At 52.1% G+C, this 25,738-nt stretch overlaps 7 protein-coding genes across 7 annotated transcripts; 4 read left to right on the top strand and 3 right to left on the bottom strand.

The window, feature by feature from the left end:
• Positions 1–153: 153 nt before the first annotated feature.
• PV06_01204 (uncharacterized protein) lies at positions 154–9,612 on the bottom strand. Its single transcript, XM_016401797.1, has 4 exons — positions 7,952–9,612; positions 1,685–7,896; positions 1,146–1,638; positions 154–1,089 (listed from the first exon to the last, which is right to left on the bottom strand). Exons 1-4 carry the CDS (start codon positions 8,322–8,324, stop codon positions 311–313), a joined length of 7,857 nt encoding a protein of 2,618 aa, XP_016268850.1. The 5' UTR covers positions 8,325–9,612; the 3' UTR covers positions 154–310.
• A 104-nt stretch (positions 9,613–9,716) lies between these two features.
• On the top strand, positions 9,717–10,314 carry PV06_01203 (uncharacterized protein). The gene is made up of 2 exons (XM_016401796.1): positions 9,717–9,902; positions 9,953–10,314. The coding sequence occupies exons 1-2, from the start codon at positions 9,750–9,752 to the stop codon at positions 10,232–10,234; spliced, it is 435 nt and encodes a 144-aa protein (XP_016268849.1). The 5' UTR covers positions 9,717–9,749; the 3' UTR covers positions 10,235–10,314.
• A 1,363-nt stretch (positions 10,315–11,677) lies between these two features.
• On the top strand, positions 11,678–14,072 carry PV06_01202 (uncharacterized protein). Its single transcript, XM_016401795.1, has 2 exons — positions 11,678–13,032; positions 13,085–14,072. Exon 1 carries the CDS (start codon positions 11,702–11,704, stop codon positions 12,692–12,694), a length of 993 nt encoding a protein of 330 aa, XP_016268848.1. The 5' UTR covers positions 11,678–11,701; the 3' UTR covers positions 12,695–13,032; positions 13,085–14,072.
• Positions 12,706–14,485, bottom strand: PV06_01201 (uncharacterized protein; the record flags this gene model as incomplete). The annotated part of the gene is made up of 2 exons (XM_016401794.1): positions 12,706–13,023; positions 13,073–14,485. 2 exons carry the CDS (start codon positions 14,483–14,485, stop codon positions 12,706–12,708), a joined length of 1,731 nt encoding a protein of 576 aa, XP_016268847.1.
• A 4,145-nt stretch (positions 14,486–18,630) lies between these two features.
• PV06_01200 (uncharacterized protein) lies at positions 18,631–20,537 on the top strand. The gene has a single exon (XM_016401793.1). It carries the CDS (start codon positions 19,169–19,171, stop codon positions 20,258–20,260), a length of 1,092 nt encoding a protein of 363 aa, XP_016268846.1. The 5' UTR covers positions 18,631–19,168; the 3' UTR covers positions 20,261–20,537.
• A 301-nt stretch (positions 20,538–20,838) lies between these two features.
• On the top strand, positions 20,839–22,958 carry PV06_01199 (uncharacterized protein). The gene is made up of 2 exons (XM_016401792.1): positions 20,839–21,026; positions 21,084–22,958. Exons 1-2 carry the CDS (start codon positions 21,003–21,005, stop codon positions 22,719–22,721), a joined length of 1,662 nt encoding a protein of 553 aa, XP_016268845.1. The 5' UTR covers positions 20,839–21,002; the 3' UTR covers positions 22,722–22,958.
• Positions 22,949–25,704, bottom strand: PV06_01198 (uncharacterized protein). The gene has a single exon (XM_016401791.1). The coding sequence runs from the start codon at positions 25,467–25,469 to the stop codon at positions 23,295–23,297; it is 2,175 nt and encodes a 724-aa protein (XP_016268844.1). The 5' UTR covers positions 25,470–25,704; the 3' UTR covers positions 22,949–23,294.
• Positions 25,705–25,738: the final 34 nt, after the last annotated feature.

The following is a 25,738-nucleotide window of genomic DNA, read 5'->3' as shown; positions in this document are numbered from 1 at the left end:
AGGATTTCAGAGAGTTCGACTGGTTGCCGCTTTAGAAGGCATCTCTCGCATTAGACTGAATTGGCACATTTCAGTTGCCATTTTTACTCTCCAACGAACCTCCAGTACGAGTTATCAGGACGTGGCTAAACATGTTGAAGGAACAATTTGATATGAACATGCTGAAGATCATTCTAAAGTGAGGAGTGTCATTATCATATCATAAATATCATGCCATCATTCAAAAAGCAACTCCAACTCCGATAAACAAAGGAAATCCGTATAACCACATCCCAGCTCATGACTCTCCTTGCCTTCTTGCCTAAGGCTCCTAGACAACAACGCCCTGAGACAGGTCCGGGAAGTGACTGTTTGTAATAGCTCCTTTCTGCTCAAAGGCATTGTCCTTGGCCTCTTCCTCCCCGCCCTCCGTCAAGCTCTTGGGTAAGAACTTGGACATTCCTGCGATCTTGACTGCAAGATTGCACATGGGCTCCTCACTCAAAATCTCAAACATACCCACATCAGCGCCGACCTCTCTGAAGATCCAGTTTCTCAATTCAACGGCAATCAAGCTGTCGACGCCGAGTCTGCTGATTGGCTTCATGCTGTCCAAGTCATCGGGCGACATGAGCAATTGCTTTGCCAATCTGTTCGTGATGGCTGCGGTCACGAGCTCTCCAGCTTCGTTGAGGGAGGTAGCAGCCTTGAGCTGCGCGGCTACCGGGACACTGCCTTCTTCCTGGTCGTCGCTCGAGTCGTTCGAGTGTGTGCCAACGATGCGGAGGTGTCGGAACTTGGCGTCATCGAACCAGAATGGCGGGTCGACATCATGTTGAAGAACCAAGCCGCCCGTTCCCAGACCTGCCGCAAGTACGGTAGGTGTGTGGTACCCTTCCATCGTGTAGCCAGTGATGGCAGCTTGAATGAGAAGAAGAAGCTCATCAAAGCGCATGCCGAGGTATTGAATGGACCGGAGATACGCCATGGCGGCGGCTTCGATGTTCTCGGCGATCCAACCAACACCGAGAATGGTACCAATGTCAATGCTGCAGCCAGCTAGGCCCAAGTTACGGCGGTGCTCCATCAAAGCGTCTTGGTAAGTGCTTTCTGGAATCTCATGTCAGCGACCAATCTTCGCAAATACGCATGTGTAGCAAACTTACCAGCAGCGTGATTACCCTGGCCACGGTTGCCTACCGAACCACCGATGGACGACAAACAAACAAAGAAGTCCAAGTCTTTCGGCAAAGCTTGATGCAAATTCCAAGTCCCCTTCACTTTAGGGTCGAGACAATTCTTCCAATTGGCAAAAGTCATGTTGTCAAAGACCGAATCTTCGAGCTTGACGGCTCCCATAATAATACCCTTGATGACAGGCATAGTCTTCTGGCATTCATCAACTGCGGCGCTCACAGCAACAGGGTCAGTCACATCGCATCTGATGTCCTTCACGACTAAGCCACGAACAACAAGTGCATCATAGACCTCCTTGGCATCGGGCCTCATGATGCCTGACCGAGAGAGGACGATGAGATTCTTGGCTCCGTGATCTGCCATCCAGGCCGCGATCAAAGGACCGATACCACCAGAGCCTCCAGCAAGGATATAGCTGGCGTCGGGATTGAAGTCAAGAGCTTGGGCACCAGGGGGTACAATCTACATTTTGTTAACAGCGCAGGCAAACCATTTTCAGTGGACTTACCAAGACTTCATCACCATCCTCGACAGTCATTATGACCTTACCGATGCCAGTCGACTGCATGGCATTGAAAGCCCCTTCCATCTGCGAATACTTGTACTGGGAAAGTCCTTGTGGTGGCTGGATCTTTCCGTCCTTGAGGAGTTCCCAAACAGCGCCGAACAGCGTTGCAGCAATCTGCTCGCCGCTGCGGCACAATTCAAGAAGATTGACACCAATGAATGTGACGTTGTGCTTGAAAGGACCCATGTCTAGGCCAGTGTTGCCCAGAATATCCTCCTGACCGAGTTCAATGAAATAGCCGAATGGCGCAACACAGTGCCAGGTTTGACGGAGAGCTTCGCCTCTAAGTGAGTTAAGCACTACATCAACACCCTTTCCATTCGTGAGGCGCTTGATACCCCTCACGAACTCGGCATCAGTGACGCTGAGAATGTTGTCGTTCTTGACACCGTACTTTTGAACCACAGCCTTTTCCTCAGCAGTCGACACCGAAACGAAGACCTCTCCACCAAGGTGCTGGGCGACCATGATCGAAGCCTGACCTACGGCACTGGCGCCATTGTGGATAAGCACACTCTGGTCCTTTCCGAGACGAACCCGGAGACTCAAGGCGTACCACGCTGTCGCAAAAGCCATAGGCAGCGAGGCAGCATCTTCGAAGGACAAGTTATCTGGGATTGCCAGCGTTGAGGTCTCTGTGCTACGCAGATGAGTTCGCAAGCAGCCCTCATTTCGCTGCCAGGTAACAACTCTGTCACCTAGCTTGAAGTTGTTAACCGCATTGCCAACCTTGCAGACAACACCGGCAGCCTCGGACCCAATCTCATCTAGTGGGGCTTGGCCAGTTGCGATGAGGACATCTCTCGGTGTAAGGCCAGTGGCTTTGACTTCAATTTCAATCTCGTTGTCAGCAAGTGGCTCTACTACTTTCTCGTCCGAGACAAATCGGAACGAGCTCAGCATGCCCGGTGCTCCAATTTCCAGCTTCAGAGGACGACCATCTTGCTTCAACGGACCAGCAACCGGTTGGCGTTGAGTTGTCATAGCTTGTAGCATTGCGTCAGTCGGGGCGTCAGGTGTGTATCGTGGAATCTGAAGCGACCCTCTACGCAACGCGTATTCCCAATCGGGGTCAGCTTCTTCCTTTTCTTCGCAGCACAACTCGAAGACTCGCATGATCGAATCGATATTGGCCCGGTCATCACAATTCCAACTCGGATCGAGATCCAACGTGGCGAGGACGAGCCCTGGGTTCTCAGCTCTGATTGCGCGAGCCAGGCCCGTAATGAGACTCGAGCCAGGCTCGTGTCCATCTGTGGCACCCCTTGTGAGCCAAAGAAGACGTCTCGAGCGTACGACGAGGTCTTGAAGGTTGTCAAAATCTTTGGCGTCAACATCTATCAGCCACGGTTTCTCAGCTTCCAGAGTGATAATGCAGAATTTCTTGTTTACGCCAGCAGCAAGAGCCTCAGCCATGCTCTGGCATGCGGCTTGTACTCCCACGGCCTGCAGAGCAGATACAAGCTTCTCGTTCAACTTGTTGTTCACTTCAGCATCGCCGGGCTGGATGATGACGACATCTGTAGGCAATTGTGTCTTAATCTCAGCCGCGTTCTTGGTTGATGCCATAAAGCTCTGCATGTAATCTTGCTCACTTGGCATGCTGCGAGCAGATACGTCAACACCAGAGAAATTGTGACGCTGGAGTAAGTCGGACCACTGCTTCTCTGTCAAGCAGGGCGAAAGTCGTCGTCCTTCATCGGCGCCAGCAAACCAACCAGGCAAGGAGCCGAAGATCATACAGACTCTCTGAAGGGGATTGGTGATCTCGTACAGAACCAGCTTTCCACCCGGCTTGAGGAGAGTGCTAACATTGCTGATGGTTTCGTCCATGGACCTTGTCGCATGAAGGACATTGGAGGCAATGATCACATCATAGCTGCCTGCCTCATAACCTTGCTCCGTGGGATCGGACTCGACATCTAATTTCTGAAATTGCATGTATGAGACCCATGGCGCAAATTTCTCTGCAGCTGCTTCAAAGAAACCACTAGTAATGTCAGTGTAGCAGTAAGATCTCATGCGTGGCGATTCGCCCTTCTCTCCACCAAGTTTTTGTAGGATAGGAAGAGTGGTGCCACCGGTCCCAGCACCAATCTCGAGGACATTGAGCTCAGGGTTTTTGTGAGCAAGTAGGTCAATATACTCGGCCAGTTGATGATGAGCAATCTCCCATCCCAAGTGATGTCCATGGTAGGCGTCGAGAAGATTGTCTTCCATCATTACTTCCAGAGGCTCTGTCTTACCGAGTAGGATATCAATTAGATGCTCTCCCTGATGGCATAGGAGTCGACCGTCATTTGTTGCCTGTGAGACGCGAGAGAGGATGTCTTTCTCTACCTCCTCCGGCGGATTGAGCCAGTCAAGGCCACTTGTTTGATGAGGAAGCTTGCCTTGCGAGGCGAGTTCGAAGTTGTGTTGACAGTACTGGTAGAAAAGTTGATGATGAGGCTTCAGCGATTTCACCTGTTCAGGTGTGATCGAGTTGAGAATCCGCTTAGCATAGGTCAGACCCGCGAACTCGAGCTCTTCAGCGACTTTCGGGTTCTCTGCCAGAAGTCGAGTAGTGATCGTGTCAAGCTCAGCTGGTGCCATGGTGCTTCCCAGCTCATTAACATCGGTCTTCCAAATGAGCTCGCTTCCTAATTGCCGAAGTCCATCCTGCTCATTGCCAGCAGATGCCACTGCTGTACAGGTGAGGTTCTCAATGACCACCACCGGCTTAGTGAGCCCTGCATCCATGACCACGAGGTTACCGTGCGTTTCTCGACTCAGGGGAGGAATGGCCTCGGAGTATCCTATGACATCGTCTCCAGGAGTCTTACTGATGTCAGCAGCGACGTATAGATACTCGAAATGTGTAGGGACGCCGACAGCGCTCATATGCATTCCTTCAGGCATGAGTGATGGTAGAAGCATGTGGAAGATGCTGTCTAGGAATGCGGGATGAACTATGTGAGGCAACTCAAAGTTGAACGGCATGGTTGCTCTGGTATCTGGAACAGTGCACACACAGCTACTTTCCATGTAGCCGTATTTGATCTCGCTCAAGCCTCGGAAGACACTGCCATATTGGTAACCCATTGTGGATAACGCTTCATAGAATTGTCTTGGGTACTCAGACTTGGTGCAGCGAGATCTGATCTCCATGTGTCGTTCTCTCATACGTTTCATCTCAGCAGCTTCTTCATCGTTGAAGAGTGCGTTAGTCTGCTGTTTAGGCTTGATCCGGATCAGACCGGAGCAATGCTCCTGCCAGATATCACTGCTCGACCTGGAATAGAGAGTAAACTCGTGCCACACGACTTCCATCGACGCGGTGCCGACCTTGATCGGCTTCAATTGTAGGCTGGTCTCGACGCCAGCATCGTCAGCAGGAACGACGAGACCTCTTTCAATTTTGACATCTCGGAGCTCGAATCCGGCAACGTCCTCGCGAAAGCCAGTAAATTCCCACATTGCCTGTATGCCAGTAGCAATGAAACCAGCTGCTGGATATAGTATAGTGCCCTGGATCTTGTGGTGCTGGAGCCATGGGCTTTCTGATATCCGTAGCAAGTTTCTCCACAGTGGCTCATTCGGAACAGCACCAGGGATGAGATAGCCCAAGATATGGTGTCGCTTTTCGTGTCGGAAGCGGACGTCTTTGGAGATAGTCGACTCACACCAGTAATTGTTCTCATGATTCCAGGCGTAAGGAGGAAGATCTACCAGTGGCGCGGGAGTGCCAGCTTGAGTGCCTTGTAGACTGTTGACAGAAGGTACGTCAACGTCAACACCATACTGCCACAGGCGACCCATGGCTTCCACAGTGGAACTGGCGGCGTCCCGTTTCCGGTCTAGCAATGACATGGATGGAAGATCCATGTTGATTGCCGAGAGTATTTGCTTGACTGGTCCTTGGAGAGCACCATGTGGCCCAATTTCGACGAGTAGATCGATAGATGTGTCCTTCAGCAACTTCTGCAAACCCTGATCAAACTTTACAGGTGACAACAAGTTGCTGACCCAGTAGGATGTCTCGAAGCTGGAACTTTCAATAGGAAGTCCGGTGACCGTAGAGATCATCTTGATGCTGTCGCAGTTCGAAAGCGGCTTCTCATCACCCAAAGAATTGCTGTACTCCTCAGCAATCCCATTCAAGTAGGTGGAATGATAGGCTACGTTCACCTTCAATTTTCGGGCAAATATTGACTCAGCCTTCAGAGCCTCCTCGACTTCGTCGAGACTGCTAACTTCACCAGAAAGTGTCAAACTTGAGGGACTATTGTAGCAAGCAATAGTGACCTTGTCCTGGACAGGTTCGAGGTAAGGCCTCATCTGGGCTTCGCCAACGCCGACAGCAAGCATGCCCAGCTTCAGGTCAGGGGAGACCTCTTTCAACTTGTTGGCGTACACTCCTCGGTAGTAGGCAGCTTTGATCGCGTAGGCACGGCTGATGGCACCTTTCGCGTAAGCCGCGGCAATCTCACCACTTGAATGGCCGATGACTGCGTTTGGGAGTACATCCCATGAGCGCAGCAAGTCCACCAAAGCTAATTGCAATGCAGTACAGCAAGCCTGGCTTAACTCAGTCTCATCAATCCGTGACATGTCTTTGTCTTTGGCGAGTTCCTTGAACAAGGACCAGGTACATCCTAGCGCTTGCAGGACTTCATCTGATGCTGTCAGACTGTCATGGAAGACTCTATATGGTAGTAATTCTCTGCCCATAGCGTGCCATTGAGCACCTTGACCAGTGAAGATGAACGCGATATCTGTGGATTGCTTGGCTCGTACAGGAGTGGCCAGGGAAGCACTCAATTGAGTAGCGGCACCCTCCAATGATGAAGCCATCGAGAAAGTCCTCCATGGGAAGATACTTCTTCGCTTTGCAAGAGTGAAGCCTAACCTGTCCAGCACCTCAGGCGCGTAGCCCTCAGCGGCTTTTTGCGTCAAGTATTCGGAGAGCTGAGAGAATGTTCTCTCCAAGCCCTTTTTCTCGCCTGAAGACCATGGTAGGAGCCTTGGTTGGGCATTCAAAGCGGCGATTTTGTTCTTGAAGCTGATCTCAAACGGATCAGAGAGCTCCACACTAGAGTCCATAGTACCGAAACCAGAATCTGCAGTGGAGTGTGGTGAGCTGCTGGGCTCATTGACAATACAATTATGTCTACCCTTGAGACCGTGTTCCTTGAGGAAATGGTAGGCATCGTCGACTATGACATGGGCATTCGTACCACCAAAACCAAAGCCATTGACGCTGGCCCGACGCACGCCTTCGAGTGGCCACGGCGTCAATTCCGTGGCGACCTTGAGATTCCACTCGTCGAAGTCCATTGACGGGGGTGGGTGCTCAAACTTGACGTTTGGAGCAATCATCCCATGCTCCAGCGAGAAAATGACTTTGATCAAGCCTGCGAGACCACTAGCACCTTCAATGTGCCCAATGTTGGTTTTGGAAGAGCCAATATAGAGTGGGCTTTCCTTGGATCTTACTTTCCCAATGGTCTTTGCCATGGCGGTCGTTTCTTGGAGGTCACCAGCAACGGTGCCCGTGCCGTGACCCTCAAAGTAGGCTGTTTGATTCAAAGGGAGTCCAGCATTCGAGTATGCGGTGTTGACAAGGTCTACCTGAGCAGCAGCGATAGGAAGGGTGATACCTGAGGCACCGCCGTCTTGGTTGATAGCTGAGCCACGGATGACTCCGCGAATTACATCGCCGTCGGCAAGGGCCTTCTCCAGTGGCTTGAGGACAAGAGCGGCTATTCCGTCGCCTCTGGCATAACCGTTGGCCTTGTGGTCATAACTGTAGCATTGCCCATCGGGACTGAGAGCATGAATGGCCGACATGGAAACCATGGTATCGATGGCGAAGATCAGATTGGTGCCAGCTACCAGCGCGGTCTCACTCTCGCCGGTACGCAGACTCTGGCAAGCGAGATGAACTCCACATAGTGCCGACGAACAGGCAGTGTCAATTGTCAAAGCTGGACCTCTGAGATCAAAGAACCAGGATAACCGACAAGCCAAGAGTGACTTGCTGATGCCGGTGACGGAATGCATGGTTGTTGGTTCAGAATCCTTGAGCAGCAAATCATAGTAGTCTTGGGTACAAGTACCCATGTACACAGATGTATTTGATCCTGTCAAGTCCTCGATTCGCATTCCAGCTAGACAGCAGGCATGAGCTAAAGCCACTAGTATCAGAAAGGGTATTGTACTAACCATTTTCGAATGCTTCGTAGGCAACTTCGAGAGCCATTCTTTGCTGGGGATCCATGGATTTGGCTTCGTTGGCTGTGATGGAGAAGAATGGAGCATCGAACTTGGACACATCTTGCTTCATGAAGTGGCCCTTGGTTGTGACGCATGTACCTGCATGGTCGTAGTCGGGGTGGTAGTAAGCGTCAGCATCGAATCGATCTTTTGGCACTGGTTGACTGGTGCTTCGTCCCTCTGCCAATAGTTCCCAGAACTTCTCTGGGTCAGTAGCGGTATCTGAGAATCGGGCACCGATGCCGACGACAGCGATTGGCATGTTGGACGTGCCGCTGTTGGGCGAAGGGAATCGAGGCACCGTTGAGCCTGCCATATTCATCTGCAACTTTCAACGCTGTATGTGAAAAGAGGATATTGGGATTCGGTCTGGAGCACAGTAGATTGCTCCAGCCTAGAGCTGGGGGACAAGAAGTGACGGTACTATGTCAGTGGCGGCGGCAGTTTTTATGTCCAAAGGCATGGAAACATTCCTTGATACGCGTTCCTGGCTCACGATAACTCCTCATTATCGGAAACGGCAAGCTGCAGCATGCTTGCTTAAATAGATTCCAGCGGCAACGTGACCAACGAATGGTTTCAGGCCTGAGGTGTAAGATAGTGAAGCTATGAGCCCCTCTGAGAAGCTGTCACTTCACGATCGAACAGAAGCGTGACTTCCTCAGCAAATCAGGTGCGAAGAGCTCTGGGTACATCCACGAGTCTTCGATGAATGTACTCTTCAACATGGCTCATACACTTCACAGCATCTGCCGATTGACTTAGAGCGTTCTGTCTTGTAACTCGAGTCGGCTCAAGATGCCGCATCTCGAAAAGTGCAACATTATTTGCCACATTTCATGTACGTCTGGGATCGTGTACCGCCTTGTAATTCTCGTAGGAGCATCTGATTTCACAAGACATCGCCGGCGGTACACTTTCGAAACTAGTCACCTTAAGCAGGTGGAGAAGTCAGTCCCAAGTCGAGATCGGTAAATTGTCGTAGAGAAAACGTTGCTCTTATCTCTGCTGCTCATATTACGTTTGGAAGGCTCGTGCATGCGTTCGCGCGCATGAACATGAAGTCTGTGTGGAGCATCCACAAGGTTTCTCCTCGAGGTCTGCGATGACAGCGCATCAAGGTATCGGGCGTATCTGCTCGGACGTATATATCATGCGGCCAATCGCGCCCAGCAAGTTAGCTCGATCGAGGGTTAAATCTAACCTCTTTGACACCAGCGCTTCACGCTCAGGGGAACGACCGAAAACCCTATGTCTCTCCTCATCCATTGGCGTTTCCCGCATTGAAACACCATCTTAGTGAATTATCAATCGCACGACATTCAAGTATGACGAGCCGTCCAGTTGTGTTTGCGACTGTGGCTGGGGTCGTGCATATCTTGGAACCAACGCGGTCCGGTGACACGTCTCGCAATGTTGCTACTGTTCACCGCCTCTCTATACTCGCCTTCCCCACCGCGGCGGTGCCCAATGGTCGCTGAAGAATGTGTGCCGATTTCTGGGAATTTGACAGATGTCAGTCTTTTCGTTCGTGCACGCGCAACTCCACACCAGCCTCTCCAGAGCTCTAATGCGCGAGGTTTGAGTAGTTGTCTCGCTTGGACCGGAAGCCGCAGGCCCGACTTGCACTAAGCATTCTCACTGGACACAATGGTGAAGATACATTTAGACCCTGCCTTTCCATGCCGTTGATCAATCCCTCCAACTGTCGTGACACGAGTGTGCAGCATTGGCACCTCTCAACAACATGGCAACTAAGCAGCGCCTCCTCCGATTTACCATCCTTGTCAAACGTAATCCGGCATTCTCGGAAGAAGAATTCCAGTCGTACTGGACGAACACACATGTCCCGCAGGTTCAGGATTGGTTGACTCGTCACGGAGTCCTCAAGTACACCCAGGCAAGTACGACTGGTGATCCATCCACCCGGTGCTGACCGGGATTTTCCAGTACCATACCCCGTCCTCGGTGCGGAATCAGGCCAAGTCGATCCCTGGGCTTGCCCAGGCCACCATAGCCGAGTGGGACGGCTTTGTCGAACTGCTGATGCCTGACATGTCGTGCTTCGATGCTGCACAGAAGGATCCATATTATTTACAAGTGGTTGTTCCCGATGAAATGAAATTCGCCGACCCTGCAAATTCGCAGATCATCATCGGGTGGGAAGAGGTATACATTCAAGACGGCAAGATAGTTGAGCTGCAGCCTGGGGGAAACTTGGTAACGGCTTGATTGGTGGAAGCTCGCTTGATAGAGAGTATCGATCAGAAATGCCGCCTCAGAACTAAAGAGAGTACAGTCCGAATTGGAAGGCTTGCATTGAGCATTCTCACAGTAAACTTAACTTGGTGAGTTACTCCGAGCTCGAGGCGAGCCGTACTCGTTCATCGAACCAGCCATGCCGTATCTGTTGGTTTAGTCTTGAATATCTGCTTTTAGAGTGGTAGCTTGCGTGGTGGATACCATTAGTTCGATCACTATACAACATGCGCAACAACTCGAGTTTGGTGGTATCGACGAAGGTCACTGATATTTGCAGCGGTACGTTGAGGCCAATGTCACAAATTAGGTGAGCTGCCTTTGGAGTCTTCGTCGCTCACAGCATTCGTGTCGCTCGTCCTCATCGGCATGCGAGCATCCTGTGACATCAATTAGTTCGAAGCTTACCCTGTCAAGAAAACGACAGCGCATTGCCATCATTGACGCGTCCTGTCAGTGTGCCGCTTGAGTCAGTGCTACTTCCCGAAGGAGTCAAAATACGTCTTCATGCACCTAGTACTGGCGTCTTCCAATTTATGCATGACCAGAATGAGGGGTTTTCAGACCACCATCCCTCATGACTTCCCATGAAGGACTGACGCCGCTCTGTACATTCCGAGGACTGCCTGGCCTCCCTGTCAACTAATGCCGGTACATGCCATGTCCCATCCTATGGGAGGCGGGAGGCAGGGATCGATGATGACCAGAGCTGTCGATCAGGACACTGCGCGTCGATAGCAGATCAGCTGAACTCATGCCGCTGTCTCAGCGTCTTCAAATACCCTGAGTTCGTTGCTCCAATGAGCACGATCAGGACGGTATCGTGGGTAATGGTACGGTGATCCAACGCAAGGTGATGAGGACCAGATTGCTGACTGACTGTGGACCATGGCTTGATCCTGCCACCTTCATTTTTAGGTCAAATGCACACCGAAGATGTGCAGCCTATGTCGAATACCCGGCCTGATCCACAGTGACCTCGCCTGAGGCCGATGAGCAAGTTGGTTAGGTCTATTGGTCAAGTCGTCGGGGATAGCCTTTGTCGACCAAGGACTAACACAGGCTAGATAATAGGTCTGGCAAACGCATTGACCCCGGCGGAACGATCAATTCTAGGGTTGAGCGACAAAGACCGAAGGATGAAAGACTTTGAGAAACGGAAGGCGAGTGTCTTATGTCTTTCTGTACGAGGAGAGAAGAGGTAGCTTGTAGTTGGCTTGAGAATTTGCAACCCGGATCAATTTCGGCTTTTTACCTGGACGCGCCCACGTAAAACGCGTCGCCCGAATCAGTCAATAGTGACGTCAATATCATCAATGACTCGTAGTTGGAAAGGGACGACGGCCAAAGTACTAATAGGAGTGATAGGACAACATGAGAGTGAGAAGAAGATGATATTCACTTCTACGATACTATCATAACTACTCCGTTGTCTCCAAGATGTCCAAACGTACACTGGACGCCTTCTTCCCCTTCGCAAACGGCCCGAAAAAGGCTCGCATCAGTCACACATCGGACTCGGCCCTTCAAACAGCGGCTGCTCTTGCATCCAGTGAGACGGCAAACCATTCGACATACCCATGGCCAATCCCTCATCTCCCGGCCCATATCACCGAGGAACTGGAATTGCTAGTGACAGCTCAGGGCAAAGAGATTAAAGATCAGCCACATCTCGATCTCCTATACTTTCAACCCTTCATCCCAAGGTCCATTGAGCGTGAACTATTCAATTTTCTTCGCTCCGAACTCTTTTTCTATCGCGTTAAATATACAATCAAGCGGTTTGGAAAGGAGACGCTCATAAATACTCCACGCTTCACAACGGTCTTTGGCCTCGATGAAACAAGCCGGTTTCTTGACGGTGGCATCAAGATCGTTGAAGCATCAGACGAATCCAAGCCCGTTCGCAAGGATAAATACAAATGTCGCCCACGGCCACTCCCAGAGTGCCTTGACTTCCTCCGTCGCGTGACAGAAGCGAATACCAATACCAAGTACAATTTCTGCCTGGTCAATTATTATGCGTCAGGAAGTGATAGCATATCATTCCATAGTGATGATGAGCGCTTTCTAGGTCCAGATCCGGCCATTGCATCCTTCACGCTGGGCGCAAAACGGGATTTTCTGATGAAACATAAGCCTCCGAAGGAAGGCGAGCCGAAACTTGAGACTAAAGACATCAAACTCCCGTTGGCTAGTGGTGATATGGTCCTGATGCGAGGGCCAACACAATCCAACTGGCTGCACAGCATTCCCAAACGGAAAGGCGGCGAGGCAGACAAAGGTCGCATCAACATCACCCTGCGCAGGGCAATGATTCCCGCTGGCACCGAGAATTATTATCGATACAATGTCGGCGAAGGTGGCGTGTACAAATGGGACGATTTCAAACAGGAGATGATGCCCTGGCCAGTGCCCAAAGTCCCGAGCTAACAGAATGTCGCTTAACTTGTCTTCTTTTTTCGCTTGAAGAGATCCAATATCATCCTCGTGACGGACTTGTAAATGGTCTTCCCCTCTACGGTATGCGTATAAAAGCCAAAAGCCGCCAAGAACGCAATGGACAACACCGAAACGACCAAGAAGCAAAGCCAATACGTCTCGAGATCGTACTTCTCCGTGATTTCTGGTAACTGGATCGAGAAATATGCAGTCATCAGACTGACCGGTAAGAAAAGAATGGTCGCTTTGGCCAACAGGATCGTTGTTCTAGTCAATCGTTCAACAGCCTGCGATTCCTTCAGCGTGACCAAGTTGAAATTCTATCATATGTTAGCAGTCAATCCCCACCACTACGGGAAAGCCACTCACCATAAACACTAGGGACTCCTTTTCTTTCAAACACTCTTCAATCTCCGTCAAAGCATACAAGCGTATGCGATCAAGCAATCTTTCAAACCGCACCACAGCCGACATACTCAACTTGACACTCAGACTGGAGTCTTCGTCCAGATACATAAGATCGCTCGGGTGCATCTGTGCGGCCGACATCTCGCTGAGGTCACCCCAAGTCTGTTGTCGCTCCAGAGCAGCCGGCGGGGTCGACATCGACATGAAATCCGGAGCCCTCGCGGCACGCTGACGATGGAGCAGTCTCGATACAATAAGCTCATAACTCTGATACATCAACTTCAACACCGTCAGCTGTCGTCCTGTATTATGGACTTGCTCAATGAGTGACACATCGGCCGCGTCGAACATATCCTTTCTCAGCGTCTCCAAACTCGAGCGGTACGGGTGTTCCTTGCGTGCGATCAAATTATACGTCGACACCCAATCGTCAAAGAGGTAATAGAACAAGAGACTTGCAGCCTCGGTTTCGGAATACTCCGTTTGAGATTTCACGGAATGCTCGTTCCACCGTACGCGGACTTTCATTAACGCGCCTTGTGCATCATCCTGGTCGTGCAGTGAGGAGAGGTGTTTAAAGACGTTAAGCACGTTGCCCCTCAATCGTTGGATCGCCTTGGAGTCTGCAATTGGCGGTCGCTCGAAGACGGAGATGACTGTACCGTCATCACAGAGGAGGAGAGACGTCCAGACGCGTTGGCCGGATGGTCTGTCCTTACGAGTGTTCTTTTTCCCACTTAGATAGAACAGAGCATTGTACCCAACGTAGATATAATGGCGTCCAAAGTCGACCGAGCAAAAGTGCCAAAGGCTATCGACCACATCGCGGAAGCCAAAGCCATGAGAGCTTGGAGACGTCCTTTTGCTTTGGCCTGGTTGCAAGGGCTCACTGAGCGGTGTACTCTGCGTCGATCCTTTTTCGAGGTCCATTGTCTGCGAGGTCTGTGCAGTTGTCGCTGTCGACTTTGCCTCCGAAGCATCGGACACAGCTGAGCTGTTACTTGTACCCGTCGAGGAGGCAGGGGTCTTCGGGGCTTGAGTCGCCAGGCAAAGAAGTCCCGCTAACCTGGGCGACAGACCATATTTCCTGGCGACGACGCCGATTGTTTTCTTCTGCGATGACGATGGCGACGCCCAGAAATTGAGCCATACGGTTCGGTGAGTGCCACGGGTTTTGCTGTCTAACCACTGCAACGCCTCGTCCGCATTCACATCGACAGCGCACTCCGCTGCGTCCTTGTTGAACCTTACGATGAAGTTGTCCGTATCTGATGACCCCAGCTTCGCCGCACAAGCTTGATACGCAGCCTCATGGTCCAGGTTGAAGGGTGGTGGCGGTACGTTTGGTGTCCCGGAATTATCATTGCCAGACATTTCGAAATCGTTCTGGAGGTCAATTCCACGTGTTGGGTCTCGGTTACTCGATACTCCGTGTTCATTGATTCATAGCGAACACGGCGTTAAGCACTGGAAGGGTTTTCAACAGACGTCCGCTCTCAAGCTGAGGCGGTACCCAAGGTTCAACATTAGCACCGGGTACTACCCAGGTACTTATTTTAGCAGGCAGGGTCGGCGCCTCTCCGTGAAATTGTCATCTCAGTCTGCTGAGTCCTGGCAGCTTTTCAACCCCCAAACTGGCGGGGGCTGATTGGGGTGATTGGGTATCAGGCTGGCTCGGGTTGGCTACAACTTGCTAGAAGGCGTCCATACAGCCTCTGATAATTGCGCTCTGTGGGTAAAAGATGGTGAGGCCCGACCCTTTTACCGCCTAGTGAGCCGCCTAGCATCTGCGCCATGTCTCGGATCTTGAGCCACACAGGACAGATGCTCATCACCCCGCTAACACCACACCAAAGGGCACAATAATGATCACGAAGAGAGGCGACGGCCGTGTTAAGCGATATCGGTCTGTGATGCAAGAATGACTACCTACTCTGCTTCTACACTAAAAGTCCCTAACTCAAGCTTGACAAGACTCCTCACTATTCCAAAAAGGTACAGGTAACTACGGAGTAACGTAACCCCTAAATCCAGGAGCGATTGATGCTGCTTAATTTCCAGATCCCTTACAAGGCGGCGCTGGACGGATTCTGTCAATGTATTTGTTCTCGATCCCATCTGCCACTTCATCTGCTTCGGCTTCCATCAGCACATTCCCACGTTGGGATGACGCCTTCAGATCCCAGCTCTTTCCCTGATGCTGTCCATCAAGCATGGCGCAGGGCCAAGCTTCCATGTTGCGGTCTTGAATCGAGCGATGAATCCGTTCCATGGTACGGTCCAGAGGGAAGGCCCTACGATCCTCACTGGCGATGTGTCCGATCCAATCGGCTGCTCTCCCGACGAACGATTCATCCGGATCACTTGTCGGTTGGGATTTGAGCGCTGTCCATTTGCTGTTGGGGTTCGGATTCGCTCGGTCAGGCAAAAGGTAGTACTCGTCAGCGTCGTCCGGGCGAGGAGGATCCTCGTCAGTGAAGGCCAATTTCTTGTCCTTGCTACACTGCGCAAGCATCCACGCGAGACTGATGTCGGCGCAAGCAGGGTCATAGTCACCTCCACCCACACCACTGTGAGTGCCGGAAAACCAGACCTGCTTCATGTCCTGCAGACCCTTACCGTCGCCGCTGACTTTGTAGCCCTTGGGCCATTGCCACAATGTTAGCGTGAAAGGAATACGACGTTCGTCCAGAGCCAGTGCGTGATAGCCGTAGGAGACTCGGCTCGAGAGTTCCGCGTTCTACAAGCACGTCAGTACCGTAAGCGTTCGGGCGTGCCACGGCCGGTACAAGGTTGATCGGGCACGGAGTCTGGAATGATTTCATGATGACTTACATGGAATTCGAACTGTTCTCCCAGCATGCCTTCGGCATGGAACCCGACGGTCTCCCACACCCCAACAATCTTTATGGCGTCCTTGGCACTTTCGACAATTTGATCGCCGATCTTTGCTCGCAGTTCGCTTGAGAAGTCGAAGTCGGGTTTCTTGCTACCGTCTTTGCTGTACTCGTCGTACACCTGAGGGAAATAATCCATTCCTCGCTTGGTCAGGAGGCCCAAGGAGTTGACAATTCCCGCAATCGCTCGAGCAGTGTAAGCTCCGCGGGAGAAGCCGAAGAAGAAGATCTCATCACCAGGGTTGGGGTCGTAGTTGTGAGCCAGAAAGCCGTATGCGGCACGAACGTTGGCTGAGAGTCCGGCACCATATGCCCCTGTCCGACATTTTGCACGGTCAGCCCTTATATACTTGATACTGCCGGCGGACGCTTCACCATGGCCGACCGTGACAAAGCAATGCGTGAGTGTCTACATACCGCCTCGATATCTATCTCCAAGTCCGGTACCCACGCCTGGTTGGTAGTAGACGATCTGCTCGACTTCATGTTCTTTGCCATCTTCACCTTTGACGACTGCCACAGGGCTCAGCGCTCTGGAAAAGCGGGCAATGTTGGTGGGGAATGCAGTTCTACTGCCTGACAATATATTCTGCCATGTCCCTGCATTTGTCCGTCAGCAGGGAACATGATGACGACGAGGAACACGCCCCCGACGGTGGCAAGAATGAGGACTACCATACCATCACACAGCACAATGAGACGTTTATAATTCGCTGCCGGACGGGACATCGTTCTAGTTTGCTAGCCTGATGCTGAGGGAGAGTAGTATACGACGGTAGAATTTGAGAATGAGACGAGGCGAGGGACGCAGCATATAACCATGACTGATCCTCCAACCATGTATACACGCTCGTATTTTGTTTCAGCTCCTGGTGCAGTGACTGACATGCCCATGCCAGCTGGACGGGCATGTGCTGATCCATCATTGGCTTTCAGGGCGTCCCTCGACGAGGGGTAAATTCAGCCGCATACGAGACATTCGAATCTGGCCTTGTCGCCTGATTGCTTGGCCGTGAGGCTGACAAGGCAGAGTCAAAAAGACCAACATGGTTTATGCTGAAAAGTTGGCAGAAGCCAATTCTCTGGATCGAGCTTGGAAGTGCGAACAAGACATGCTCGTCCCACCTTTGATCTCACATAATTGGGAAAAACTCTCTATACCGATTTGAATTATGCTAGGAGAGAGTACTAGCGACTCCTCCAAATCTCGATAGCCCTCCAACCAATCCCCGGCTTCCCAAGTGAGGCCCAGACTGTTCTATGATTGCGCTCGTACTGTATTCTGCAAACAACGAACACGTTGAGGTATAGCACAATAACCTCTCCTCGAAGTTGATCACAGGATGTTGTCGCAGCATGCATCTCGATGAGACCACAACGAAATTCCCATCACGCGCCCGGTCCGAAGGATCGCTTTCCACGGGGCATCCCTAGAGGAACGCATTGAGAAGGGTAATTGGAATCGTAACAATTGGAAGGGCTAAGGAATCTGGCCACCGAAATAGTTGATGTTATGGCACAAATTGCATTCGTGGAAAGGTGGTTTTTATCTCATTTGCGACCATCGAAAGATCCGAGGGCACAGGAACTGGCAGACAAGATCATCGACCAGACCACCGACAGAAAATGCTGGACTCAGTGCAGCAACGACGGCAAGATATATGTGATATCATGTCTGCCGGTACGGCGTACGCTATGAGATGGGTCGATGACAGATTCCCTGCTGCAATTCCTATGGAGACATTCTGCAGACCGTTAACGCTTATCCGGTTGTGGACTCAGGAATCCCATAGCCCCTATAGCGACGACCTTGGATTTCGTTGTTCTGGCTGGACGTCATGCAAACCTTATGTAAATACCAGAGATTTGCTGGATGAACAAGTTCTCACAGAGGAGAATCTCCGAAATCATTGCCAGAAGAAGTCTCGGGCCTCCGTATGGATGTCATTTAGTGACGACGTGATATGGACATTGTACCATGCACAACGGAGGAGATCACTACAAGATCCCAGCTGTCAGATCGCAATCGTGAGCGTGGAACGACTTGAGAGATGCAAAATTGCCTGGGGGCGATCGCACGAGTTGGTCGAGCTTGTTGGAGGCGAGACTTACAACGCAAAACATCCAGATGGTATCCAATATGCCTGGTCTCGGCACCTTTGGATAGGCAAGTGACAAGACTGTACAGAACTCGCATTGGGGTGGATACCTTGGGGGGCGATCGATGGATACAGAAGGGATGATGAGTATTACAGAGAGAACATGAGGTGCACGGAATTAGATAATCAACCACTTTCCCTCTCAATGACAAGATCTGCAAGTTGCAGCTCTTCAGGAACACCAGAAAGCGACGTCTATTAAAAAAACATGTTGTACTCCATAAAGTATATAAGCCCAGAGATGCCCAACTCGACAACACCATCTTCTCTCTTAGACTGCTGCAGGTGACTGATTCGAGGTGCAGAATTTGACCAAATGATTTTACTCCGTCTCAGTTCCAGGCTCCATTTGGAATTTATTCACGGGCGCGTGACTTGTTGACCTTTTCTTTTTATCCGCGTCGCCGCGGTCTGTTCGGCATAGAAGCTGGTGCCATGGTTTGGTGGTGCGATCAATAAATTAATTTGATCAAGTAAATCATCAACCTCGTCGTCCTTGATCCTTGTGCCCAATACAGAGTATAACCAGTTGGTTACGTCTTCATTGCACTGCTCACCTACACCGTTCACAGTGCGTCCGTCTCTGTGCATTGCTTCATCATCACTATTACGGAGTAGCCAAAAGTCAAAGCTCCCGAGCTCACAAAACACCCCGCGCAGCACCTCAAAAAGAGTCTTGTCTTATCGTTGTCGTGGACCTCAACTTCACCCCAAGTAGACCTTTCAAATATCTATCCCATTCATTCCGATCGAATTCCTAGAACTCTTCCTCTTCGACTTACATCTGTATACTTCAGCCTGATTGCCTTTGGAATCGCTGCTCCCGCGAGCGCAGTCACTTACTTGCCTTGACACGAGCCCCGACCATGTGGCAGCCCATCTGCCAGCCATCTGGAAAGACAACCTCGGCCTCTCTCACGCTCATGCTCGAAGTCGGCTGAAGGGTACAAACAGAGCCTGCGTCTTTTTTTCCCCCCCCTGTCGAATCGGCTACATATACAATGAGCCCGTCCGAAGGCCAAGGAAGCCAGAAAGAGCAGGAAGAAGAATCATGCACCCAGCACAGGGGTACTGAACCGCCTGCACCCCCGCAGCCGGAGAACGACAAGGGCATTTTCCCTTCGATCAAGAGTCCTTCGCTCGAGGGTCTCGATGGCCTCACGGCCGAGAATGTCGACATCTTCAAGCTCGAAGCCGTGCAGGCGCTGAAGATGTTGTGTCGGAGCGTGGATTCTCTGGTCCAGTCGACCGGGGACGTCCCGCCCACACCTCCGGCGCGCAGTCGAGGTTCCTCTCCCGCACGGCCAGTGTCGTCGTCGAAGCTACAACACGAGTCGAGTGCCCCGGTGACGGTGACCCCGAGAAAGGAGAGCTTTGGCGGCCTGCGGCCACCGGACCAACAACAACAAACACACGAGCACATCGATGGAGTCCTCTTCGTGAAAACGCCCATCGGCTCTCCGGAAGCACACGCACACGAACCGACGTCGGTCACCGAGATCATTGGCGCCCATGCGCAACCGACCTACGTCCAACACGGGGCGTTGGCGAGGAAGTTCTACTCCAAACGACCTCCGCCCATCTCCACCGAAGATTATCTCATGCGCATGCACAAGTACTGCCCCATGTCGACAGCGGTGTATTTGGCGTCGTCTCTGTACATTACGCGCTTGGCTGTCTACGACAAGATTCTACCGGTCACGCCGCGAAACGTCCACCGGTTGCTCCTGGCTTGTCTTAGGGTGGCAATGAAGGCCTTGGAGGACCTCTGTTGGCCTCATGCCCGGTTCAGCAAAGTGGGCGGTGTCTCAGAGGGCGAACTCGGTCGGTTGGAGATTACGTTCTGCTATCTGATGGATTTCAGCCTGAAGGTTGACGCCGCCATGTTACAACACGAGGCCAAGGCGCTCTGTCATCAGCACCGATTTGGACCTGCTGTCTTTACTCCTGCGCTGCCGACCATGGACTTGAAGCTACCTGAAGACGGCAATAAAAGACCTAGATCCGCCGAGAAACGAAAAGCCAGCAGTACTTTGCCTAGTAGGCCTATGGTTCAGGTTGGGGCAGGTATAGAAGTCATGGGCCAGTCGTGATGGATACTGATTGCTTTCTTCGAGTGGGTGTGTGGTCGGGGACAATAATACGACCCAAGACGGCATCATCCTTTTTCAATGCAAAGGTCCGGCACTGGCATGACTTGCAGGGATGTTTTTGGCAGCTCAAAAAGGCAGATTTTGTAAAATTGATTGAAAAGAGGCCACATAGCAATCGATAAGCACTGTACGGAGTACTGAAATGGAATTCACGGTTCCGAAGGGGTGTTCCTGACAGTGATGGGCGTCTAAGGTCAATACTGTGCTACTTCTTGTCCCACAAAACGTAAAAGTAAACGTAATCATGATTCTGCGTGTTCAACTCACTCGCGTGGAACCACAAACAGACATAAGGTGTTTGAAGCAATTTCCACTCATTGCACCGTTTGCCGTTGACGATTAGTGACGCGATGCATATAAAATACCTGCCATAGTCACCTATAAAGTGGCGCCTGTGACTAAATAAATGACCCTCTTCGCGTCTTCCCCGCCATTTCCATCTCCAACGGTCCGTCGTTCAGCCTTGCATCATCTCGCTTTATTGGCCCTTTGGGGTTTGTTGTAGCCTGCATCCGTCCTGATCATTCGCATTGTTCCAGACTCCGAACCTGCAACCTGTAAAGGGGGTATCAGTGCAACAGTGCACTTGGAAATCATCTTATGCTATCAAGACACCGGCATCGCGAGCCAAACCAGTCCTAACCACCTCTTTCCCTCGGAGCCTCGACGGCATCGCCTACAGATGGACGCAGCACCACTGACTCTGGTACGAAGAATCCCAAACACGTTTGGTGCGAAACCGCTCCTAACCCATCTCTACTAGGCGCATACTCACGCTCGGAATGCTGCTCTCGAACACAAACGCAACAACGCCGTGGCGGCGAGCGAAGAATATGATTTGGCTGCGGCGGAATTCGCTGCTGCGGCTCGAGAGTCGACGGATCTAGAGGCCCGTCGACTTCTTTCGTTGATGGAAGCGCAGCACAAAAAGCTGGGAGAGATACTACGAACAAGTCATGAAAGAAGCCAGAAGCCGCTTGGCGCAGGGCCTTCAAGACCGGCCGCCGCTACGGATACAGGATCGGTCACCACCACCGCCTCCTCAGAAACGGCCCGACCTCCTTCCCCCGAAAATGCCATACAACCTCCTAGACTGCCGAGAGGCCTGAGACCAAATGCGAGAGATCTGTCTTCGTCGATAGCAAGCAATCTTGCCTCGGCGCGAGGGATACCCAGCACCCGCCAGAAACGACCGACGCCCATATCACCATTGGTTTCGGCGCAAAACGCCGACGGACAAATCGCTCAAGAGGAGACGAGGGCGCGGACGATATCGAAACAAGACTCAAGTCCGACTACAAGCGACCCTGCGTCACGCCCGCCGTGGGCGCCACCGATACAGCCAGAAGCCACAAACACTCCCAAAGAAGAAGTCGACCAGCATGCCGCCGACGCCCCCTTCCAACAATTCTACTCGACATTCGAATCTCTGATATCCAAACTCAGTGCGCCGCTGGCCTTTGCCGGTCTCCCACTCACGTCGTCCTCTCCTACTCCTGCCCCCAAGGCCGCCGCCAACAACGCACCCCCGGTGGCACAGGCTTCGCCCAAGACGCCATCCCGTTCCACCCCGGCTGCTCCGGCCATGGACTATTCTCAACTCATATCCCGTGCTGCCTTGCGCGCCGTCTCCGGCGCGCCATCCGCCAACAACCCGAGCGAGTCCTTCTACGTCGTCCCCACCACCGGAGGGACAATCTCCTACGCCGAGATAATGAACCGCGCCGAACGCGAAGAGGGCCGTGTGCTGCGCCACCACTCCCACTCTCGGCAGCCGAGCACGCTCTCCAACATCAGCGAGGACGACTTTGTCGACGCGCAAAGCACCATTCTCCCCGCGACCGCCGGGGGCCCACCGAGTCGCTTCGCGCGCCACCACCGCGGTGCCGGCCTCGAGGCCAAGGTCGACGGCAAGACCATGGAGGAACTGGCGCTCGAGAACCAGGCGCTGAAACACCTGTCCGACACGCTGTCCAGGCGGCTGCACGTGTTCGAGATGTCCAGCCAGACCGCCAGCGCCGCCATGGCTCAGAGCATACGCAGCCTCCACGTCGTCGGACGGAACAGTCCGTTGATGAGTCCCGAGAACTCTCGAGGTGGCCGCGCGAGCGGGAAGGGAGGGGGAGGAGGCGAGGCGGACGATGCGTTGGCCAAGAGAATCACGGATCTGGAAGAGATCTTGAGGAGGAGCGATGCCCGCGCCAGGAAAAAGGACGACGAGAACGCCAAGCTCAAGGAGACCATCACAAAGTATCGGGAGAAGTGGGACAGTCTGAAGGCCGGGGCGAAGGCGAGGAGGGAACGGGAGAGGGAAACAACCAGAGGAACAGGCACGGCGACGAAATCCGACGAGAAATCTCAGGATGCCGCCGGAGGAACCTCTTCGGACGCCAACCGTTGAAACACCCACCTCACCTAGTTTCCGGTCAAGTTCGTTTTGAAAGAAAAAACAGACTCTTGCTTACTTGCTCACTTGCTGCCTCGGCTGCGTTGAGGAATTCCCCAAGTTGTGAGATGTGTGTGTTAGTAGGTGTCCCTTATTTTATTTTTTTTTAGATACCCTCCCTGTGTTAGGAGTTAGGTGTTCAACGACCAGGGCTCCTTCCAGATTCCAGAGTCGATAACCAATGCAATGATGATGATGATGATGATTAAGTGATAACTATAGGTGGCCAACTAGTAGCTATTTAGGACGGTAATGTTACGACAACGCTCAGTGAGTGGGTAGACAATGGATTATATGGACAAGGGAGTACTTTGTATAAAGTTTTCGAAATCGACTCGGTCCCTGTGACGGGCAATTCCTTGGGTCCCGGTATGGAGTTCCGTACGGAACCAAATCAGAAGAACAGCAAAACAAGACAAAAAATTCCAAAGGCGTGTCAGTCACCCCCATGCATACATTGACATGAGAAAAATTGAATACGAGGGCAACGGGGGAAAAAGAAGAAAAATTACGGCATTCGTGTCCAAATCATACGGCCGATGCACTATCGAACCGCGACTCGTCGGCGTCGTCCCTCCTCTTCCCCTTGCCTCGGCCCATGATGCCGGACAGGGTCTCGCTGAGCGAGCGCAACCGTAGCCTGTGGTGCCTGCCCGGTGGTTCCTGGTCGCGCAGTCCGTCGTCGACGACGACGGCGCCCTCATGTGTCTGCGCGCGACTCAAACCGTGGTCGGCGCTTCGGTTCTGGAAGTGTAGGCCGAGCGGGTTCTCCTCGTCCGAGACAGGCACGGGCTGGCGGCGTGTGTCTACCGAGTGTCGGCTCGAGCGGCTGCGCCGGAGACTGGCCCGGACGGACCACGGCGTGCCTTCGCCCCGTCGTAGCGAGTCTGCAACGAGGGCGCTCAGCGAAGACGAAAGTGGCGGCAGCAATGGGCCAGGGACGGGGATGAGACGGGAGATGCTCCCGCGAGTCGAGCGTGAGAGCAAACGAGCTGTGGCAGACGCGTCCTCTGCGGGACGCTCGGGACTGGGATGTCTTGGTGTGTTTTGTCGGCTGATTGTTTCTGCATCCGCGGGTGAGGAGGTTGAACGATGAAAAGGTCTAGAGGTGAATGGAGTGAAGAAGGGTGTGGACGAGCCGCTGCGTAAGGGTGGGTTTGGACTGGGGAGTTGTTGTGGCATCCGAGGTGGTGGAGCGTCGACTTGCTCTACTGAGGTTGCCCAGGGATTGCGATCAAGGTTTTCAGAGGACTCGGCGGGTGTGACAGCGATGGAGGGTACAGATGACGCAGGCCTAGATGGCTGTGGAGTGCTGGGCTCATCGTCTGTTTCGTCCACTCGATTCAGTATCGAACGACGATCATCCGCACTTTGAGGAAGCGAAGGTTTCCTGTCTCGATTCAGGGGTGTTCTTTCATCGCTTACTTCCACTTCTTCGTCGATGAGCTGGATTGTTTCATCGTCGTCCTGCAATTGCTCCTCGGAAACATCGTAGACTTCGCGTCTGCTTGTAATCAAATAAACACCAAAAAAGGTCAACAGACAGCCGATGACAAACTTGGCAGCTTGCTGGGTCGTCGTATGCTCAAAGTCTCGGTAAAGAACGGCCGACCCAATGATCACGGAAAGTGTGAAGAGGACGAACTGTGTCGGAATGACTTGAGTTGAATCGTAGTTTTGCAGTGCGCGGTTGAGATAGCGGATCTGCATGAGGGCGGACAAAACAAGGATCACCACCAGGACATAAAAAATGGGGTATGCAAATGTCTTCCAGAGCGAAGTTGACAAAAGAGAGGAAACGCCTTTTGTAGACAAGGCTGTGTAGCCTCCAAAAAGTCCCACCAGACCAAGGTCGACAAGGATGGTTCGTCGACCATATCGTGGTTCAGAGTACATTAACACCACGATCAACAGGATCGTGATAATGACATAGACAAGAAATTCCCACCTCTTGGCTGTCTTCCAGAGACCGCCGGGGCCAAACTTTTCTTCACTTGAACGCGCTGACAGGACAACGACAACGGCGCCTGCAACCGCTACCAAGACACCAAAGAAATCCCGTTTTCGAAAGCGTTCCTTCAGCATCAAAGGTGCAATCAGACAGTTGGAAATCAACGCAACCACTCCCAGAGGGCTGACGATGGAGGCCGGTGCAAACCCATATGCGAGAAAATTGCCGATTTCTCCCACGATCATGAGCACAAGGCCAAACCACCAGACGGGAGATCTCAAATATGAGGGCCTATCCTGGTCGTCATTTTGCGGTTCGTTCTTTTGTCTCGCCTCTTCCATGGCTGCCTCAAAGCTCACATCAGTGTGGCCGTCTCCCGATGAAGCAGTGTCTTCTTCATCATGGCGTTCCTTGCGATCAGGAATCCCCAGGTTCACTCTCCTCCGTGCTTCCGCTATCTGCTCTTGTGTATTCGTTCCATACCCGCCGGCGGATGGTGACGCGGATCCATTGGTCTGTGACTTCCTTCCCTCATTGTACTCGCGCTCTATGAGGATGTGTGCGTATCTTTGTGTGTTGAGCGCGAAGGAAATCAGCAGGTTCCCGACAATGGCCGTAACGATGCCTATGAATGAGGACCATCGTTGCAATTGAGAATCCCCATCGGGTTGTCCAACACCAAGAATGGTATACAACCCTGCTGTTTGTGTCGAGGAAGGGACGGCAGGGAATCCACTGGTAGTAACGGTCATCGAGAAAGATCGATGCCTCGAATTGGGAGACGCAAAGTCATGTGCGGTAGGCCTGGTCGAGGTTACCGAGGATGGAGGTAGTAGATACACGAGTTCGGTGAAATTTCCAGCGATCAAGGAAGTACGGCAAAGGTATTATGGTCGAGATCAAAACAAGGGTATAAGTGGTTTACAGGAATAAATCGCAGCCATGACGACTCTCAAAGATGATTCTGAACAAATTATACAATGCGACTTGGATACGAAGTATGAAGCAGGTATGCACCATT

The sequence above is a fragment of the Exophiala oligosperma genome, assembly GCF_000835515.1.
Source record: "Exophiala oligosperma strain CBS 72588 unplaced genomic scaffold supercont1.1, whole genome shotgun sequence".
NCBI classification, from domain to species: domain Eukaryota; kingdom Fungi; phylum Ascomycota; class Eurotiomycetes; order Chaetothyriales; family Herpotrichiellaceae; genus Exophiala; species Exophiala oligosperma.
The sequence above is the reverse complement of the archived record's forward strand: the minus strand, read 5'-3'. Positions and strand labels throughout refer to the sequence as shown.